The sequence below is a fragment of the Haplochromis burtoni genome, unplaced genomic scaffold, assembly GCF_018398535.1.
Source record: "Haplochromis burtoni strain Fernald_Lab_line unplaced genomic scaffold, NCSU_Asbu1 Contig_383, whole genome shotgun sequence".
Lineage (NCBI taxonomy): Eukaryota > Metazoa > Chordata > Actinopteri > Cichliformes > Cichlidae > Haplochromis > Haplochromis burtoni.
Window position 1 is genome coordinate 239,568 of NW_024582744.1, and position 22,224 is coordinate 261,791.

A 22,224-nucleotide genomic window follows, 5' to 3' on the forward strand; every position below is an offset into this window, starting at 1 on the left:
TATCAAAATGTAAAATACATGCAGGAATATACGGAAAAATCACATGGAAAGTGTAGCATATAGGGTAAAAGCAGAGTTTACAATTGTAACCAGATTGAAAGTCAGTATTTGGTATGACTACCTTTATTTTTCAACACAGCCTGAACTCTCTTGGTGAAGATTTCTTCTATTTTTTTTAAGCAGCCTTGAGGAATAGTTCTCCAGGTTTCTTAAAGGACATCCAAAGCTCTTCTCTGGATGTTGGATGCCTTAGATCCCACACTGCTTCAATAATATTGAGGTCTGGGCTTCAATCCATGACTGATACTGTTTCACTGTGTGTTTTTCTATCCAGGTATGCTGTCACTGCTCTGCCAGTGTATTTGGGATCATTGTCATGTCGAAAAATGAAGCCACAGCCAACTAGGCACTTTCCAGATCCATTTTTAATTGAATCAAATTCAACAAGATCCTCAACACCACTGGCTGAGATGCAGCCCCAAACCATAACATACAGTCATACATCATATGACTGTATTCAAACCATGAATGTCAGGAACTCCTGCTGTAGAGTGATTATAGTGACGTGTGTGTGTGTGTGTGTGTGTGTGTGTGTGTGTGTGTGTGTGTGTGTGTGTGTAAAGAAGTGAGAGTGGCAAGCTGTCTAACAATTTATGGATTTGAGACCACACATGCACAGTGAGGATGAGCAAGGATAATCCTCCAAAGCCTTCAGGACACCATCTGTACTATCGCTTAAAAACCCTTTGAGTTTATGCTACAGTGGGCCACTAGAGGGCACTGTAGGCTTGTTTAAAAGCACATATGTCACTGATTGACAGAGCGATTTCCTGTGTGGGCAGGATATACCAAAACTCACAGAGCAGTGTGAGCAGATGCTGAGGTGCATAGTGTGTAGAGGTTGGCAACTCACTATAGAGTTAAACGCCACAGACCTCCAAACTTCATGTGGCCTTTGGATTAGCTCAAGAACAGTGTGTAGAGAGCTTCATAGAATAGGTTTCCATGGCCAAGGAGCTTCATACAAGGCTTACACCACTAAGCGCAAAGCAAAGTTGGATGCAGGGGTGTATGGCATGCATACACTGGACTCTAGAGCAGTGGAGATGTACTCATCTGACTGCATTGTGTCAAGTGCAAAGTTTGGCCGAAGGGGTATTATGGTGTGGGGTTGTTTTTCGGGAGTTGGGCTTGGCCCCCTTAGTTCCAGTAAAAGAAACTCTTAACACATAAGCACACTGAGACATTTTTCATACTCCCAACTTTGTGGGAATAGTTTGGGGTGGGCCCTTTCTGTTCCCACATGACTGTGTTCCAGTGCTCAAAGCAAGGTCCATAAAGACATAGATGAGCGAGTTTGTGTGGAAGAACTTGACTGGCCTGCACAGAGTCCTGACCTCAACACCTTTAGGATGAATTAAAGTGGAGACTGTGAGCCAGGAAAACTTCCCATAAACACTCCAAAACCTTGTTTAAAGTCTTCCTAGAAGAGCTGAAGCTGTTACAGGTACAAAGGCTATGATCATAGTAAACCCTGTATTTAGGTTCATATTCCTGTGAAGGCAGACAAATGAATACTTTTGGAAATATAGTGTATGTACCTATTTAGAAGCCATAAAAACTTTATTGGAGTCACTGGGTTATACAAATGTGATAGATAAAAGTCCAGTTAACACTGGTTTTAGATATGACCACAAATTAAACTGTAAACTGAACTTGAACAAACATATGTAACATTTATTTCAGGAAAACTCTGGGAAACAAAGGGAAACAGCTTTAAGATAAGATGGAAAATAGAAAGTAGTGCATGCCAACATAGTGAGCCCTGCATAGATTAAAACTGATCGTAACAACTAAGGCAGTGCTCGACTTAACTAACGTAGACATTCACCTTTAAAAACTACATGCAGCATCATTGCAATCACCACACTCAAAACAATATTTATGCCCAAAATGTTGACTTTAAGCAATTTGAGTATATGTAATTTTTTATTAGAAATGCATAATGTAAAACATTCAATTTAAAATAATCTGGTCAAATGATGTTGGTTCAGTGGTTTACATTCAGTTTCTACCAAGCATATTGTCCATATTAGAAATTACTGTTTATGAGGGCCAATAATCTTTTCTGTGTGTGCTCTAGTAACCGAAGGTAAACCAGATGTTGGAGGTGGGCATTGGTACTGCAATAAGCATTAGTAAAGTTTTACCTCACATTATTTAAGACACCAGTAATTGGTGATTTGAAGGGTAAAATCAGCTAACATGGGCAATATCTTTTTGTAGTTAAGTAATAAAAGCTGCCTCTGAACTCTTTTGTAGGTTATTCTTTTTATAAGCTAATGGTGATAAACATTGGTTGGAGGGGCACCAACACACTATAGAATCACCATTGCTTCTTATCCAGACTTTTAATTTTAGGAGTGTTTCCTTTGTAACATAAGATTAAATTAATAATTTAAAATAATCCAAATCCAAGTGTTTCCTAGTTTTTTTTTTATTGTAACTTTAATATCTTTGGGTTTTATATTAGCGGTAAAACAAAAAAAGTGTTTTTAAGATTTAACCTTTAACTACCTTTATATGATTTTGGCGGAAAAAAGTTTTTGGAAAAAAATTGAAAAAAATCTAATAATCTGCCATTGCTGACAATGACTCACTTCCTTTCACTTTTCTAATTCCAAGTAGGGACTGCAAGTACCTAAACATAAGTATTTATTCAAATACAAATGCAGGGTTCTCCTCATCTCTTCCTCCTTCAGACAGAAACCAAGGAATGGGATGTTTGGATTAGCTCTGCCCCTCAGCTGCTGACAGACAGCTTCTGCAGATCCCTGCTTTGCTGAGTCTAGACTTGCTGGCCTCTATTCATAGCTGCATATTGGACTACATCTCCTGGCTCAAGCTGCTAATGCACACAGACTTAAACACAATCTGAAATGATACTTTCACTAGCCACATCCTCCTCCTGTCAACTGCCCTCTGTGGAAAATCACCATCAAATTTTAGTGAGGACATAAAGAGTTTCATGTTTTATGTCCCTGGAGGTTCAAGATGGTAATCGTATCCATTTTCTCTACTGCTCTTCCCCACTGGAATAGCGCGGAGGCTGGAGATACTGTCCGGTGTCCAGTTGAGGCAAAGTCATGAGTTACAGATCATTCAGTGATGCGTCATCATGACGTTGTCGTCGTCTTCTTGAATGTAGAGCTGCGTCACGACACGGACGTGCGAGATTTTTTTCACTGCCTTGTGAAACATTAGCTTCATGTCCTTCGACTGCTTCCTCGGAATGCAAATGCTGGTGCTGAGAGGAAGAGGAGAAGCAATCAAAGGGGGAAGAAAAAGGAAAGATGAACAGAACATTAACGCAAGATGGGAAAAGATTACTTCTTTTAATGTTGGAATTAGCTTCAGCTATGAGTAAATTATTACAAAAAAGATATAAAAGAAAAAATGAAACATTTTGGGGAATACGCTTCTTTAGTTTCTCGCTATGACGACGAAATCACTAACACTCGTATCCATATAAGACCTATAGTCAGGTAGTGATTAGCATAGCTTAGCTTTAGGTCTGGAACCAGAACAAAAACTGTTTTATTAATTAAAACAGCCAAATAGATGACTTTTCAAAAGTTAGGCTAAATTTTCATATCTTTTAATATCTGCATAGCCTAGCAAGTTGTTTAGCTCACTTTAGCTAACCAGATATTAGTTAGCTAAATTGCTAAAGTAGCATTAATCTGACTTTTTAACAGGATGTTGAACAATACCTTTAAAGGTACTTTATGCAATTACCATCTGCAAAATCTAATTACTGTTATGTGTTTAGATGTTTTTGGGTGTGTACTGCTGCTTTTTTTAACTTTAACTAGCTACACCTATTTCCTTATTGAGGCTTTGTTATGCTACCATTTTAAAAAGCAATGTGCTCCTAATGGCTTAGTTTGAATTATAGAATTACAAACTGGTAATACATGAAAGCATAGGCCAACCCCAGTTCAACCTGTATCTATATATCTTCAACACAGTAGAAACTTTGAGCATGAAGTTATAGTAACTGTTTCTTCACAGTCTCTTGATGGCTTTAGTTCATTTTGGAAGGTTTGAAACACAGGAATTAACAACAAGTACAATCATGCGAAACAGAAAGTTTTTACAGGACTCTCTGAAATCCTGTGAAAAACTAAGTACACTGCTTCCAATAGTAAGTATAAGAGAGCGGAAGTTTCAGTAGTTTGGTGGTCTGCAGTATTCAGGTGCTTGTTAACACAATGTCATAGTCTTCCCAGGAGTCGATACCCCAGCTAATTCACCTCAAGGTCAGATCATGTTCAATGTTCAAAGAAACTGCGAAAAATCCAAGAGCTACATCTCAGACTCTACAGGGCTCGGTTAGTTCAAACTTAAAATTCATGACAGCACAATTAGCAAAAGACTCAACATGTATGGCTTGTTTGGAAGGGTTGCCAGAAGATACCTTTTCTCTAAAAAGAATAGCTTAAGTTTCCAAGTCGAGTAAACCACAAGACTTCTGGAACAATGTCCTTTGAACAGATGAGACCAAATGAGGAAATATTTGGCCATAATGTACAGTGCCATGTTTGGAGAAAACCAAACTCAGCACATCAGCACAAATAAGCTTATACCAACTGTCAAGCACGGTGGTGGAGGGGTGATGATTTGGGCTTGTTTTGCAGCCACAGGACCTGGACAGCTTGCAGTCATTGAGTTGACCATGAACTCCTCTGTATACCAAAGTATCTCAGAGGTGTCAGGAAATCTGTCTGACAAATAAAGTTTGGCCCTATATGGATAATGTAACAGGACAGTGACCACAAGCAAAACATAGATTTCACACAACTGCATAGACTCCTGTGAAAGCTTTCTTTTTCACATGACTGTACATTTAAGAAAAGAAAAAAAGGAAGTAAACATTGGAAATAACATCTATACAGACAAGGTCATAAATACAAACAATTATATAGACATTCATGGTGTTTCCTCAGTACATAGTCAATTTAGAGGTGCACTAATGAAAATAAAACATCTGTACTGCAGACATGTATGAAGAAGCACCATGACATATCAGATTTCACATTTCAGCCCAGGTCAGTTGGTGTCGGTACATCACCACATTAAACGAAAAGCTTGCTTTGGGAATATTTCCCTCTGATGGGGTAAGAACCTTAAACAGATGAAATTTAAAAAAATTAAGTTTATGATTAGCTCAAACATTTCGAGTAACAACAGTGATGTGGTGAATGGTCCACATGTGACATTTTCATTTAAAAAACTTGTAAAGTAGAAGAACTGAGTTTTGTCAGTGATAAAAGAAAGAGGACTTTCTACAGGGAGTGCAGAATTATTAGGCAAGTTGCATTTTTGAGGAATAATTTTATTATTGAACAACAACCATGTTCTCAATGAACCCAAAAAACTCATTAATATCAAAGCTGAATGTTTTTGGAAGTAGTTTTTAGTTTGTTTTTAGTTTTAGCTATTTTAGGGGGATATCTGTGTGTGCAGGTGACTATTACTGTGCATAATTATTAGGCAACTTAACAAAAAACAAATATATACCCATTTCAATTATTTATTTTTACCAGTGAAACCAATATAACATCTCCACATTCACAAATATACATTTCTGACATTCAAAAACAAAACAAAAACAAATCAGCGACCAATATAGCCACCTTTCTTTGCAAGGACACTCAAAAGCCTGCCATCCATGGATTCTGTCAGTGTTTTGATCTGTTCACCATCAACATTGCGTGCAGCAGCAACCACAGCCTCCCAGACACTGTTCAGAGAGGTGTACTGTTTTCCCTCCTTGTAAATCTCACATTTGATGATGGACCACAGGTTCTCAATGGGGTTCAGATCAGGTGAACAAGGAGGCCATGTCATTAGTTTTTCTTCTTTTATACCCTTTCTTGCCAGCCACGCTGTGGAGTACTTGGACGCGTGTGATGGAGCATTGTCCTGCATGAAAATCATGTTTTTCTTGAAGGATGCAGACTTCTTCCTGTACCACTGCTTGAAGAAGGTGTCTTCCAGAAACTGGCAGTAGGACTGGGAGTTGAGCTTGACTCCATCCTCAACCCGAAAAGGCCCCACAAGCTCATCTTTGATGATACCAGCCCAAACCAGTACTCCACCTCCACCTTGCTGGCGTCTGAGTCGGACTGGAGCTCTCTGCCCTTTACCAATCCAGCCACGGGCCCATCCATCTGGCCCATCAAGACTCACTCTCATTTCATCAGTCCATAAAACCTTAGAAAAACCAGTCTTGAGATATTTCTTGGCCCAGTCTTGACGTTTCAGCTTGTGTGTCTTGTTCAGTGGTGGTCGTCTTTCAGCCTTTCTTACCTTGGCCATGTCTCTGAGTATTGCACACCTTGTGCTTTTGGGCACTCCAGTGATGTTGCAGCTCTGAAATATGGCCAAACTGGTGGCAAGTGGCATCTTGGCAGCTGCACGCTTGACTTTTCTCAGTTCATGGGCAGTTATTTTGCGCCTTGGTTTTTCCACACGCTTCTTGCGACCCTGTTGACTATTTTGAATGAAACGCTTGATTGTTCGATGATCACGCTTCAGAAGCTTTGCAATTTTGAGACTGCTGCATCCCTCTGCAAGATATCTCACTATTTTTGACTTTTCTGAGCCTGTCAAGTCCTTCTTTTGACCCATTTTGCCAAAGGAAAGGACGTTGCCTAATAATTATGCACACCTGATATAGGGTGTTGATGTCATTAGACCACACCCCTTCTCATTACAGAGATGCACATCACCTAATATGCTTAATTGGTAGTAGGCTTTCGAGCCTATACAGCTTGGAGTAAGACAACATGCATGAAGAGGATGATGTGGACAAAATACTCATTTGCCTAATAATTCTGCACTCCCTGTATTTAATGGACAAAATCCCCACATCTCTCCCTTGAACTGTCTTTAGATATTGCCGTTTTTGTTTGCATTTACTTGTCTCTTGACCGACTTCAAAATCCCACAGGAAATCTTTTGTTTAGTTTAAGCTGCAAGAAACTTCACATCAGATACGAGTAACAGTGTAACGGTAAAATGAATGAACAGAAGAAATTTATTCAAACATTAGATTTCCTAACCACTTTTTCATGTCTGCAGGCTTTTTGTATGATCAATAATTCTCAAGTAATAATGATTGGCATAATAAATAGGCCCCAGTCAGGACTTGACAAATTAGAAATTGGGACCATAAGTTTCTCCTTTTGAAATATGCTGGTTTCAGTGCTAAGGCATAACTTATTTTTGAAAGTTTCATTACTGTTTGGTGGTTTGTTTAAAAAGTGTTTGCAGTTACAAGTTGATGAGTTCCATGTAACTATGGGTTGCCAACCCAACTATGGGTAACCATGGCAATCTGGTAGTGACCAAAGCAATTACAAGGAGGTTTTTGGCAGAACATCATCTTTAGGACCAGCAAGTAAGCTCCAGCAACCGCTCAACAGCTGGTTGGGGAACATATATGTTGGCTCAGGCCTTTATTTTGAAAAAGCTCAAAGAGCTATTGTACCAGATTCCCATTTATATGACAAGCTGCTTCATGCTGTGGCTAAGATTTCTTGTGTAACTTTGAAGGTGTCACATTTAAGACCCAATCAAATGCAAACAAACTGCACTGAGACAGTTCATTCCCCAACATATGTTTGCCCAATGATGAGTAACGTTGCCAACCAAGCCAGTAATGTTATACATTTTTTTTACAATGCATAACATTACCTCAGTTTTTCTTCTTTGCAAGTTGTTCTTGTTGTTGTTTCTCGGCTTTCTGTTTCTTGTACTGGGCTATCTCGGCCATCTGCAGCCCATGGGCCATTTGCCTGTTGAGATGAAGTGAACAGCGTGATGACAGCACACACATACGCACACAGTGTAGTCCTGCAATGGCTTGGCTTTCTCTCCAAAGAACAGATTAGCTGACAGGTGGATTCATAGTAATAGCCACTGCTTAGGTCCACAGCTTTATCCTGTAATGCTGTAAGGCTGAAATCTTGTGCTCAGTGTACAGTTTAAGTGAACAAGGCACACCAAGCCATTACCAACAAACTCACAGCTGTAAATGTGAATAAATGTGAATGTGTAAAAACTTCTATAAAACTACGTACTCCAAAAAGTAAGCGTTTTGTTTTTTTGGGGTTTTTTTTCAAATGTCTGAAATGACCTAAATGTGTTGTAAGTTATAAGTTGTGGTTTTGTTAGTATCAGTAACACAGTTGCAATATTAATTCTGATGGATACCTGCAGTCAGTGTTTTCTCCTTTTAACTCAACCTTTCATCCAGTTTTTGCATCTAAACTTAACCACCATGGACAGAAAACATTAGTAATTATGTTTGACTTTTCAGATTTGATGAAATGACATTTAAGAGTATGTTTGGAGCAACTCAGTTCCCCTACCTGCTTTTCCAGCCAGAATCTAAACACTGTTCTCAGGTTTTCCTTTTTAAAGAGCTTATTTTTCTTTGTTCGGATGGTTCGGGTTCTCACATTCAAACTGGAGTTTTAAGAAAGTTGAGGAAGGAATCACAAATAGAAGATGGGCCTGGAATCAAACTAGGAGCTGCTAACAATGAGCCTAAAAACATTTTGACTGATCTCACATGATGATAGGACCCTTTAAAATATATGTTTTGAAGTTTTCTCCAGTGAATTATCAGAAATCCGATAAAACATCCCAGGGTACCAGAAGTAATTTCTGTTCTTCCGCATCAGAGACATTAAATTGGTGCCGTTTTGCTGTCGAAATTATGAATTATCCCATGATGATACTCGGAAATGGTTAGAGAAAACAATCTTGGTGGAGTGGGTGCAACCTTTGTCAAAATTTGTGTAAGGTTGAAGACATCTGCAAACACATGTAGGATAGGGAAGCCAACACATTTTATTCTTTGCTGTCCATTTTTAAAGAAAGCAGCTTTAAAAATAAATTTCAGCTTCATACTTTTGATAAGTCTGTGGAATTATTTATAATGTAGATGGGCAAGGGGTTTTTTTGTTTGTTTGTTTTGGGTATTTTTTGTTTTTGTTTTGCTTTAGCTGTCATTAATAACTACTTGATGTCATTTATTTTGAAAATCTGATATATTTCTGTAAACTTTTCAGAACAAACTAGGAGCTGTTATTTTGAAAAATTCCCTCCAAATTAACTGGTTCCTGTTGTAGTCTTTAAATTAAAATAACAGTAGCTCAAATGGTCAGGTAGGGTTTGACCTGCACTTCTTACTATTATGGTCATGGCGCATGTCTGTATATGTCTTTATGTAAACTATTTGCTCCCCAACAATTGGACCAATCTTAAAAAAGCTTTACACAAACGTCATCACACATACAGCAATTAATAACTGCAAGGGTTTTTTTTAAGTTTTATTATAAACCTGAATTATTTGGATTTTTCTGTATGTTGTGTTTATTTCATCATCCCAAGTGCAATGTTACATTCCCTATTTGTGTTTGTTTAATTTGTCACATTCAACAATAACCATCTGTACATAATTTAATGGTCACTAAAATTTCTATCTGTGAGAGAATTTGGCATGATGAGTTGCTGTTTTTACACTAAAACAAGCATGGGAATTGTTTTTAGTGGATGGACCAGTGCAGTACTCTTGAGGGTAAAAAGGAAGAGGCAGAGTAACACAGGAGAAGGAGAAAAGTCACTTATCCCTACCCAGACTTGAGGTCTGGAGGAACAGGCAGGGGTTTGGTAAATCCATCTCTCCCTACGAGCCAGTAGGTCTCCTCTATTCCTTTCCCCTGAGAAAGATATAGAAAGAAACTATAAGAGGCTGTATTTTCACTTCATCTGATCATAATGGTGAAACCCATATTTTGTGTTTAAGGGCTGTACCCGGACTTCTGTCCTTCCTCTCAACTCCAACTTGTAGCCAAGATTTAGTTCATGGAGGACCTTCACTGTACTCTGATGAACATGGATCCTGTAAGCTGTAACAGATAAATGTTTAACAGATACATTTCCAGGTGAAGAAAGGTGACTTCACAACAAGTCCACATTCATGTCTGGCTATTTCATCCATCTACTGATTTTTCCGGTTATAGATTAGCAACTTACGCATCCCGCTGGACTCCATACGAGAGGCAGTGGTCACTGTGTCTCCAAACAGACAGTAGCGAGGCATGGTGAGACCCACAACACCTGCTACGCACGAACCTACAACACATACGTACACATCAGGTGAACTTGACAATTTCTCCTTGTCTAAATGTGTTGAGTTGCTGCCACATGATTGGCTGATTAGATATTTAACCTAATAAACTTGCCAGTGAGTCAGTTAGTAAATTTTTTTGTGATGAGTTTATGACTTCAATTTGAAGTCTCACTGAAAATCATATAATTTATGGCTCAGTTTGGACTAAAATAATAATAAAGGAGGGTCCTCTTTTACATATGTCTACCTTGATGACAAGTTGGCAACAGCCAAGAGGTTCAAATTGAGGCTTCAGGGGGAAACTTGTGTGACAGCAAAGTAGCTGTATCCATATTCTAAATGGTTAAAAGTCAATGGCTTTGGGTTTCGGGTAGTTTATCAAATTTTGTGCCAATAAAAATGCTAAAAATCATTGACACATCATATATGCTTACATTTTAAATAACCATGAAGTGTACATTACTTCAAATTACTCTACACTGACAACTGTACAACTAAAAACCCTCCTTCACATATTGCACTAATGCTTTAATACCTGTGTGAAGTCCTATTCGTATCCTCACTGGAACATCAGGCATGTGTCTCATTTTAAAGGTCCCCACAGCACTCAGAATGTCAAGAGCCATGTTGGCTATTTCTGTGGCATGTCGGATGCCGTTAGGAACTGGAACACCTGACGCTACCATGTAAGCATCGCCTATTGTCTCCACCTGGAGGAGATCAGAAATGAATAAGCATCAGTGTCATGTGATGAGATTTAATACCAGAAGCCACAGGACGACTACATAAAAGATTATCACCTTGTAGACATCATGGTTTCCTATGATGGCGTCAAAGAGGGTGTAGAGGTCGTTGAGGAGATCGACCACTTCAATGGGTTCGCTGTTAGCTGAGATGGTGGTGAAGCCAACGATGTCACTGAAATACAGTGACACCTGGTCAAAATATTCTGGTTCAACTGTCCCGCCCACCTTCAAAGCCTCTGCCACAGACCTGGAAAAAAAAGTGAAAATAAGTGTGATTGTGGCCAGGTAAACAGGAGGAAAGAGCCAGGTATCAAATAATGTGTAAAGGTAACAGCATTATCCTCATCTTTATACCATTGAAAATAATTACTTACGGAGGCAGCATCTGAGTCAAAAGCTTCTCTGTCTTCTGTTTTTCTATCTCCAGCTCCTCTGTCCGCTCTCTGATTAGCTCCTCCAGGTTAGACGAGTACTGCTCCAGCATCCTCAGCATAGAGTCAATGATGTTGGTTTTCTTCCCCTTGTTGATGTTTTTGAACTGAAATGAGAACATCGACATCCTCAAAACCCACCAGAGTTCTCCAAGAAATTATTTCTAATATTATTTCAAACATATTTTCTCAAAATAAAAATGTATATTTTGTAATAGCCCTACCTGGTCAAAGATTTCATCAAAGACCGGCCGCTTGTCTGGCTGTTCATTCCAGCACTGTTTCATCAGCTGGATACACTCCATTGGAGCATAGTCCGGACTGACCACTGGACGGCACAGAGGAGGAGGCTTACACAGCTTCTCTATTATTTCTAAAACACAGAAACACCAGTTAAATGAGGATGCCACTACTGGTAAGTAAACTGATCCAGAAGGAAACAACTTTGATCAACTTTACACCTCCCCCATTTGGCTAAGAACATATGTGCAGTGATTTATTGAAACATCTGCAAACATACATAGAAATACAGTATATAAGAAAGAAACAGAGCTTGTACAGTTCTAACCAGCCTAAAGGTCAGTATTTGGTATGAACACCTTTATTCTTCAACATAGCCTCAACTTTCTCAGGCAGCCTTCTTGTCATTTCTTTAAGTAGTCTTCAGGAATAGTTTTCCAGATCTCTTGAAGGACATATTAAGCTCTTCTTTTGGATGTTGGCTGCCTTTAGATGATCCCAAAATGCTTCAACAATGTTAAGGTCCAGGCCCTAATGACTAATGACTAAATCCATGACTAAGGGTGCTCCACTGTGCGTTTTTCTATCCAGGTATCATTTTTACTGCACTGGCAGTGTGTTTGGGATCATTATCATGCCGGAAAATGAAAATGTTGCCATTTTAATGTTTTCCAGATAGTATTGCATTGTGGTCAAAATCTGAATGTACTTTTCTGCATTCATAATTCCATCAATTTTGACAAGATCTCCAAATCCACTGGCTGAAGTGCAGCAACAAAGAGCCCCTACTGTGTCTTATAGATGACTGTAAACACAATGTGCTCCTCTCTCCTGACCTCATGTCTTTTGAATTTTTTGTACATTCAACCAAAGAAATGGGAACAAACTAAGCTGCTAGTACCCAAGCACCCAAAGATACAATTTAAAACTGGTTCTTTGCTAAGTTGCATGTTATGTGTAGGCACAGGTTCACTCTAGATTTCTGCCTGCTGGAACCTTTAAATTGGAGGAATCTTTTCATAGAAGAATCTAATCTTGTCAAGAATTAAAGCTGTCTAAATTATGCTCTCTGAGTCTGGACTTGTGCGTTTCTACTAGATTTGGGAGGTTTATTATTGTGAAGCTATTCTCTTGCCTTTATCAGACAGGTCCAGCATGCAGAATGGAGGCCCTCTCACCACCACCTCCTGCATGATGATAGCGAAGCTGTACACATCACCGGTTAGAGTCCCGTGTAGTCCTGCCTGGCCACTCCTCAGGATCTCTGGAGCAGTCCAAAGTAACTCTTGCACAAAGATGAGGGCATTATTTTAAAAACAGGTTGGTAGTGCTTTTTTCAAGTAACTGTTCCTGTTGCATAGTTTGTCTCACCATCTGCATGTGGCTCAATATAGGGGAACCGCTGAGCCTCTAGGACCTCATTGTAGCCATAATCTGTAACCTTCAGGACAAAACGTCCATCCACCACACAGTTGCGAGACTTTAGACGAGTGTGAGACACTCCACGGTGATGGAGATACTTCATACCCTTAAAAGTATAACATTTTAAAACTCTTTGATTAATCCTGACTGCAGACAAGGATATGTTCCTTGTCTAAAAAAAATACCAAAAAATACTCGTGTTCCTGCTATCTGCCTTTCACCTTAATTAGATCCAGCAACAGAGATGACTTGAACATCCAGTCGAGCTTGACGTCTTCATTTAGGAGCAGGTCCTCGAGGCTGCCTCTGGAGCAGAACTCAGTCACAATGGCAAATACGCCACAGTCATGAAAAAAGCCAAGGAAAGGGTTGACGTTCTCATGACGCATGTCCTTCATCTGCAGACAGAAACATCTTGATTTTCAAGTTTTTGGGCTTATAAGACCAAGGATTACAACAAGAAGAAGGTATAACTGAATCTGTCTCTGCAACAAAACACCATGTCATCAGCTGAGAACCTCATACTCATGTTCATGGTGGCAGTGAGTGCACTGACATTTTTTTCTGGTTCTCGGTAAAAATGTATGACATTATTTAAGTCTTTACTCCATGAAAGCCTACTAAGAGAAATCCCTGAAGCTGGAAACCCAGAAACTACTCTAATGGACGCCAAATCACAACTTTAATCATGTAAACTAAGGCTTTTTCAAAACATGTAATTAAGGATACATGGGAGGTTGTCATATGTTGTCTTTATGAAAAAAGTAGTTAAACTAAAAAAATATCTACTTTGTCATGTAACAATATCACGTACCAGTTCAAACACATCACTTGTTTTGGGATTGATGCTGCTAAATGTCCCATAAGGAAGTCTCTTCAGCCACGCCCAGTCCCCCTAGTGGAGAAAAACACCAAACAGCGCAAATACTTAGACATCTTTTTAGGCTTTTAAGCCATGTAAATCCTTTTAATTTTAGTATTTTTGCACATCCATGCTGGACCAATGCTGCATGAGTTACATGGAGCAATCTGTAACTCTTTTATTTCTGTACAGTTTCAAAACTGTTGCACTGCAGCTCATAAATAGATGGCCTTGCCTCAAAAATTACAACGTTGGAGTTTTCGTAGGTGGCTGGCGATTGGGTGGAAATCGTTGAGGCAAGACTGCGTTCAGACGTGCTCTTCATGCCACTAGTCCTACTGTCATCCAGACTCAGCTTCTACAGAGAAGAAAATTTGTCAGTCGGTTTCAACTTTACATCACGCTATATTATCAGTTTGGATAAATACAGGAAAATGTTAAATTAAGAATTCAGAATTCTAAGTAGACGGAGGCTGACCTTGTTGCTAAGTGATGGGTTTATGAATGTGACATCAGCCAGTGTAAGTAAAATCTTGTTGGGACCTCTGACCAGCCGGATCTGATTTATCCGTCGCCTGATGGAAATAAGGGAGGTTGATGAAAGTTAACGCTTGAGGCATGAAGATATCAGAAAAACAGCTACATGATGATAAGTTCTAAAGTTTTTACCTGGAAAGATTTTAATTTACACTAATATTCCAGACCTCTTAGGCCCAACATCATGTTTTAAGACATCTTTGTACCTGATGCAGTAAATTAGTGGCACAGCAACAATAAAGGCAGCAATCACCCCAAGGAGCACACTTATGGTTGAGAACAAATCCACTCCTGGAACAGAGAAGAAGAAGTCGAAAAACAAATTTTATCTTAAAAAAATCTGTAATTAAATGCAAACATTTACAAGCTTATATTGTCAAAGCTTTAATTTTAATTGTTAGTTTAAATTAAATTTTGAAGTAGGTATGACACTTCCAACGGTACAAATACTTGTAATGAAATTTTTGAAACAAAAGACAAACACTTTCTTGGAACTGCACATATATTTATATGTTTGTTTGAAGTGTCATGTATCATTCTTAAATATATCAAATGTACACTGAAACATCCAGAGCACAGAGATCAACGTGACATACTGTGTATAGATGTGTGCTTGGTCCTTGCCAAGCAGCAACTTACAGTTCCTTAAATGGCCACAAAGGGCTGCCTTCATGAGTCAAGCCCCATAGACTCCTCTGTTAAAATGTCCAACCTTACCGCAGAAAAATACAGGTTTTTGCTTCTTTTAGCCAATTTCCTCAATAACTATTTTAAGGGTTGGGATTTTTTTGTGTAACTCAACCGTTTTATTGTTATTTCATTATTTTATAATGGCTTAAAATTATGCCTTTTTAGGAAAGTGTTGAGTTTTAATAGGCTAGTCATTTAAGTCATTGAAACACAGTCTTGAATGTATTGTATTTGTGGTGTTGGTGCCTTTTCTAGCTTCACAGCAGTAACCCAATGGACGAAGTCAAAGTTGCTACATCCTCACCTCCTGAGCAGATGACTCCTGGAGTAAACCAGCATGAGGCGTCTTTCTTGGGTCCATAACCTCGAGGGAAATGGATGTCTTTACCCAGGAAGCGGACCATACCGATCTCCATGTCGATCCTGTCATTAGTCAGTTAGATCAGTTGTTAATTTTGAATGGTATCTGCACTTGTACAGCATTTCTCTTGACTTGCCTTCATTCCTTCATTTCCTAGTCAGACACAATAAAACACTAAACATGTAATCTCAGCTCTTAAATACCTGTGTGTTGGCTTCAGCTCCCAAGATATTCCATCTGTGTCCAGTATGAGGTATTCCAGCAGAGCTGCTCCAGACCCATTAGTTGTAATTGGGTGACTGAAGCCCTGCAAAAAAAAAAAAAAAGGGTACGTCCGTTTATCCTTTGTATAGATCTTTCTCATCTTATCATATAGGCTGTTCTATTTTATTAAATAATTTAATACAGAAATGCACTATATTACCTAGTGAGAAAAGTAACTTTTTAGAGTTATATTGTACACTAAACCAGCTTCAGAAACCGAAATAGATGGAAAGCCTACAACAGCAGCAAGGAATTAGGCATAAAAAAGTAGACCCAGTGCTGTGTCTCATTACCTGGAAGGCCAAGTTTTGGCTCTGTCGTGCCAAATTTCCTCCAGACATCCACTCCCTGGACTCCCGAACCCGATGCACTGCATGAGCCATGAAGATGACAGAGTTGTAGATGGTACCAAACAGAGGCGATACCTACAGCACACACAGAGATGTCAACTTCAGCTGCTTTGCTTATGGCAATGTCTTCAATAGAAAGACAATGCTTAATAATGTATTAAAATCTCTTTCCGTGCATCACCTGCTGGGGTTTCAACGTACTCGCCACCTCTCCTCTTTCCATGGCCTCTCTATAAGCCTCGTAGAACGACACCCGGGGTGAGTCGATGGTGACGGTCAGCACGGCATCATAGGCCCGCAGCAGTTTGTTGTTTCTCTTCAGAGCTGGGTAGGTCACATTATGGTAGGGCAGACTGTAGAGCAGTGTGTCATAAGGAAGAAACACTAGAGAGCCATCAATCATCTGCATATCGTAGGCCGTCTCCAGTAGAAGCCTCTGGGCTGTGCCACCAATCAGAACCGAGTGCATGCAGAGGATCACAACTGGGACGAGAAATGAGACTGAACATCAAGATCTGACATGTTTCATCGTTGACTGACATTGTCTTTATGTGAAAAAAAGTAAATAGTTTTCTACTGATTGACAAATTGTTAGCCAATATGCATTTCCTTCCTTTATAATCAAAATGAGCTCAATTATCAAAATTTCATATTGTACTCAGTCTGATATGACACTAGCAACTGAGTCCTTAAATAATCAGGAAAATGTTTACTAAGGTTGTAGCACAAGCAAGTTGAAAACTGTTTTCCTGTAGACCATAAAAAACTGGACCACAAGGGTTGCATAAGAAATTTAGGTTTAAGGTACTTCCTACTAACTCGATTGCGTAAACCCTCATTTAGATTTTGCTAATCCACTAGTTTGCAAATGTCTACTCAGGTGCAAGTGACATAAATTTCATCATCAGATGGTCAGGGTCAATGAAGATGATAACAGAAATGACTACTTGACCATCGAATATCCAGTTGAGCGTAAGTGAGTTGAGACGTAAATGAATATAAATGAATACTGACCTCGTATTTCACTCATCTTGCGGACCTTGGTGAGAGCTCGTCTGATGCCGTGAGGTGTGTTCTCCATAAAAGTGACCAGTCTGACTGGCATGCCATGGCTCCTCAAGGCGTCAGCCACCTGGACATGATAGAGAAACATGACCTAGACAAAACTTCAAAGACTGATAGTCTTGGCTTTATGATCAGGTATTTGATGTTGTAACTCTTCTAGGTATCTAGGCAGCATTCAGAAACCTGTGGCTGTTTTTGGAGTCCAAATGTGAAAACAAAGGATTTCAAACCTTGGTTGCTGTTTCCATCCAGATGTCCTCAGAGGAAGAGATGATGCCAATGTGAGCCCACCTGAAGTAGCTCATGACACTAAGTAGGACCCAGGTAGGTCTTGCCATCGAGCGAGCAAAAGTCGGATGGCTGCGAACATCATCCAACTCATAGCCAACACATCCCCAAGGAAACAGTGCCTGGAAGATTAAAGTAGACAAGAAAAAGGGTTTGTAACGAGACCAAATCACAGCAAAATATGATTAGTTTTTCTTCCTGAAGTGTTAAAGATGCGTAGTAGACACATTCCAGCTTACTTTATTCCAGCCTTTGCTCAGCATTGAAGCAGCATCACAGTAGCCTGGGTTGGCTGGGCCAATGTAGCCTGAAGCTTTGGTGTGGAAACCCACAAATGCCTCCAGTGCCCTGGATGTCTCACATGGCTCCTGAAAAAAATGTCCAATAATCCAAAAATTAATACTGAAACAAACCAGCCAGAAAAAAACAAGGTAAATTAACTTGAAACAGCCATGCATCAATTTTCTTTCATGCAGTGTAGTGCAGCTAAATTATATTTGCAAGGATATAGGTTTGTTCAAGATTTCCAGTGTTAAAGCTACTCAACAGCATAGCACATGCAAAGTTAAATTATAGTGGCATACTGTTTAAATGATGAGCAATTTCTTTAATATAAGGTGTTCTTTGCCTCTGCATACTTTCTGAATGCTTGTTCCTGTTTTGTTTTTTTTGTTTATTTGGCTTAATTTATAGATTAATGTTGCTAGCTAAATAAGCTAACTTTGGTTGTCTAACAAACAGTGTTGGGAAGGTTACTTTTAAAATATATTCCACCACAGATTACAGAGTAAATGCCCCAAAATGTATTTTGTAACGTATTCCGTTACTTTACTCAAAGACAGTAATGTATTCTGAATACTTTGGATTACTTAATATATTGTCATGCTTTTTTACAACTACATGAATGTACTATTGCTGTGTGATTTATTACGATTACTGAAGGTTACTCGCCATACGAATACCAACTACATTTTTAAATATTAATATAAATGAGTAACAGTTGGGTGGACATTAGGCTGCACTTTTTGCAGCGATCTTGTATAGAAAACTGTTCTGCGCGTATATAAAACAGGTCCGCTGCTCTGAACCGTAGTAAAGGGACCTCTGGCTAATACGTTGGTTCTGTGTCGGGCTCGTAGCCAAAAACTAGCTTTACTAGCTTGAAAGGCTGCTCCAACGGGACTTATTGTTTTTGGAGGAAAACACGAACACGGTGTACAGTCGAGTCTTAATAGCTTGCTTACAACCGGACTACACTGCCCATGAGGCTACATTCTTTAGGGCGATGCCTGTAACACTCTGCCTACTGCCTTCATATTAAACACTTCATATCCTTCACATCATTATGAGACGCAAGATTGAGACACAGGCATTAGAGCCTCTTAATGCGCGTTTTGTTTGGGTTTCCATCGGCGTGGAATTACCAAAAATAGAGAGACCATAGCCTAACATATGAAACAGGAAAAGACCGCCATGTAATCCCTTTATTTCAAAAAAGTAACTGTATTCTAAATACCACCTTTTTAAACAGTAACTGTAACGGAATACAGTTACTCATATTTTGTATTTTAAATATGTAACAGCAGTACATTTATTCTGTTACTCCCCAACACTGCTAACAAAGCTTTCCTTGCTGAGTAGCCCATAATCTTAATGTACTTGGTTCATGTATATCAGCAAATATAATGCTAGTAGTGAATCATGTGTGGAGCTTCGGTCAGTTGTGTACCTGCAGCACTGCATACTCAAATGTTACAGCATAGGACAGTGAGGCATCCTTGTTGATGCGATTGACAGCGAGCTGTGCTGCCACACTGGGAAGGGCCTTGGCAAAGAGAGGGTCACATCCCCAGGGCCCCACCACTCCAACCCGAAACCAAGCTGCCTGGGTTGGACAGGGCAGTAAGCACAAGGATGCCAGGAGGATGAAGAGGAACCTCAACAAGCCACAAAGGGAAAGGGGTGTGAGGGAAGGAGGAAGATTTGGAGCGCAGCAACATGGATTTAAGGAGGAAGGAGGATGAGCTGAGGGAGATGACTTAATTATAAAAGCCGAGTAGGAAAGGCAGAAATCAGGAGATGATTCTGGTGTCTTCTTCCATGTCTGAGGTAAGGAGGTGAAGGCACGGCGTTGCTGTCGCATCTCAAGGCTCACAGGAAGGTTGGTGAGGAAAGTCTGAAAGTGAAAGTGTTGCTTCCCTAAAATTTAGATGAGTGAAAGAAAGAAAAGCCTGTCATTTGAGCTCCTTTCCTCAAAAACATTCAGCAAGCACCAGGGAAATGTGATACAGTGTTTCCATCTAGATTGTCTTTTGTAGAGGTTTGAGGATATTTGACTCCAAGTCTCATCAAGTTTAGTTCTGACTTAGAGGAAATTGATGCTTTTGTGGGACAATAATGAGACTTTTTTTTTTACTCTTCTCCACTCATAGAGCTGTAACCTAAATAATTTTGTCTTGCTTGAGAAATGGTGACATAACTTATAAATCTTTTAAATGTAAGTTAATTTAATAAATTTGAGAAAACATTAAAAATAAAGAAAAGTATTAGATTGAATTACCAAGAAAGCAACGGTTCAGTCACAAAGACAACGGTCTTTTTCTGAATATCACTTGAACCTAATGAGCTGAGGAAGTCTGAGCTTGTAGTTTTGTGTATAGTTTCACTTTAAATGATCCCATCCTCAGTGTTTTAAACTTGCGTGCCTGTTTTCCTCCCTGCAGACGACTAATTAGTTTCAATTGTTTATTGTTTCTGAGCTAGTTCTCTTCGTATTCCTGTTCAGTCCTTCTGGTTTCTTTGTGAAGCCCGTGTCTTTCTCTCTGCGCTTTGGTTTGTTTTTTCTTCTTGGATTATTCATTTCATCCATCCATCAAACCTTACATCTGCAGGTGTTTAATTCAGAACATTATATTAATTGTTTTCTTTTTCTTTCTTTTAAAGACGAATTAAATAGGGTAAGCAAACTCTTTGCATTATATCCTCAAATACTTGAGGGAAAAAAGATGTCTAAAAACTGCTTAAAGCTAAGTTTAATTAATTTGTAATTAACAAGCCTTTGTAAAAAAAAAAATTGCCAGAGGGATTCCAGAGCCCGTGTTTTACAGTGTAACTACAAAAACTGAACATGCAATCAAGGATGTCCAGATGTTCACACATGTGGACATGGTTTGCAGGCGGTGGTAATGATCGTTTTGGGTACTTACAGCTACTGCATTTGTAAATTTACTGGATGCTACTTTATCCTTACAGATTTCTTCGGGGAGTTTATTCTGTACTATTTGTCCATGATATGCAATTTTATTGACTTTGTTTTCTACACACCAGTGACATCTTAAAATCTAATGCATTCTTACTGATTTTAAAGAAGAAGATACCTGCCAGCAAATTTCTCTTCAACCAGGTTAGTTAGTAAAAACTCCAGTAACAGATATTTGAGTTTTAATGTAACTATACCTGAAAGCATGTCAACAGTTTATCAGCTGGGTACAACAGGATTATCTGGTGTGACCTTGTACTGTTTCATAATCCTCGTGTAAAATTATTATCAGTGCTATGAACACAAAAAGATAAATCCAAGTGGCCTGGCTCTCAAATATCTCATATTTCATAGTGTTGTAACAGGATTTTAGTACTCAGATTTTGCAGATTCTCGGTGTGTGAATTGTACACGTTTATACTTGTGCTTGAGACGTTTTAAAGAAGCAGTGGATTTCATCCGATTTTTGCAACTTTACTCTTACTCAGCTGCGGCTAATTCATTTTTCATGTCTATCTAATTTTATTTGCAGTATTTAACTATGACAAGGTGTTCCTTGTTATGCCTGTCATTGTTTTTATTTTCAGGTTACTTACCATGCTTTGGTGAGAGGGACGAGAGGCAAATCTTCTGCACCAAACTGCCACATTTACGACTTGTTCCATCTTCTCGTTTTGTTTACATCCTGGAATTTAGTCCGTAAAGTTGTCTAGTATTGCTGCATTATGAAGAGTCATACATTTAAGTCAGCTAGTGAGTCTGCAGAAGCTTGTGCATTTGTGTGTATCAGATGACCTGGAATAAGTGTGTGTGTGTGTGTGTGTGTGTGTGTGTGTGTGTGACCTGGCCGGCTTGTCAGATTATATCAAATCCAATCAGGACCTTTTGGAGCGGTAAGCAGCACTGACTGAGAAGGGGAAGTGAAAACCATGTCCATTATCATCGCTGGGCTTTAATCATATTTTCATATGTGTTAGTTGTAGAACAAGAACAAATTAAGCTCGTTGTATTGACAACATAATTTAATTTATCTCAGTGTAGTTTTTGTGTCTTCACACACATGTGAGTTTTACTGACATCCTATACTCGATGCTGGCCCACCATTTGCAGTTTACACATTGATGTTTGAACGAGAGGGCCTCATCCGTATCTTTACAGACCCTGCTTTGCACTGGTGTGCAGCCATGTTGGAATGTTGGAACAAGGGGCCTCCCCCAAACGCAAGAAAATGGCCAAAATGTCTTGGTATGCTGAAGCGTTAAGAATTTCTTTCTCTGGAACTAAGGGGGCCGAGTCCAACTCCTGAACACAGCCCCACATCATAATCCGCCTTCCCTAAAACTTTACACTTGGCATAATAAATCAGAGAAGTACCGTCTCCTGGCAACCACCAAACTCAGTCTCATCAATCAGATTGCCAGATAGAGAAGCATGATTCGTCAGTCCAGAGAACATGTTTCCACTGCTCTAGTGGCTGGTGGAGGTGTGCATTACTCCAC

The 22,224-nt window shown here is 39.3% G+C and overlaps 1 protein-coding gene across 2 annotated transcripts; it reads right to left on the reverse strand.

Moving 5' to 3' along the window:
- Positions 1-1,716: 1,716 nt before the first annotated feature.
- Positions 1,717-21,547, reverse strand: gc2 (guanylyl cyclase 2). 2 transcript variants are annotated; one of them, XM_005946854.2, is made up of 25 exons: positions 21,322-21,546; positions 19,196-19,665; positions 17,706-17,834; positions 17,409-17,588; positions 17,128-17,245; positions 16,295-16,596; positions 16,057-16,188; positions 15,703-15,806; positions 15,443-15,561; positions 14,655-14,739; positions 14,390-14,486; positions 14,147-14,269; positions 13,864-13,944; positions 13,271-13,447; positions 12,999-13,155; positions 12,763-12,912; positions 11,612-11,760; positions 11,331-11,494; positions 11,011-11,203; positions 10,746-10,920; positions 10,114-10,212; positions 9,892-9,986; positions 9,712-9,797; positions 7,765-7,865; positions 1,717-3,307 (listed from the first exon to the last, which is right to left on the reverse strand). In XM_005946854.2, exons 2-24 carry the CDS (start codon positions 19,607-19,609, stop codon positions 7,766-7,768), a joined length of 3,429 nt encoding a protein of 1,142 aa, XP_005946916.1. In that variant the 5' UTR covers positions 19,610-19,665; positions 21,322-21,546; the 3' UTR covers positions 1,717-3,307; position 7,765. The 2 variants fall into 2 exon arrangements, with proteins under 2 accessions (XP_005946916.1, XP_005946915.1); XM_005946853.1 differs by lacking the exon at positions 7,765-7,865 and having other exon boundaries at positions 21,322-21,547.
- Positions 21,548-22,224: the final 677 nt, after the last annotated feature.

Excerpts from the sequence above, each read along its gene's own strand:
- gc2 (XM_005946853.1), bottom strand. The coding sequence starts at position 19,609 with ATGCGACAGCAACGCCGTGCCTTCACCTCCTTACCTCAGACATGGAAG. Across the intron at positions 16,597-17,127 it reads CAAGATGAGTGAAATACGAG|TTGTGATCCTCTGCATGCAC; the intron begins GTCAGTATTCAT and ends TTCTCGTCCCAG. Across the intron at positions 15,807-16,056 it reads GCCAAAACTTGGCCTTCCAG|GGCTTCAGTCACCCAATTAC; the intron begins GTAATGAGACAC and ends TTTTTTTTGCAG.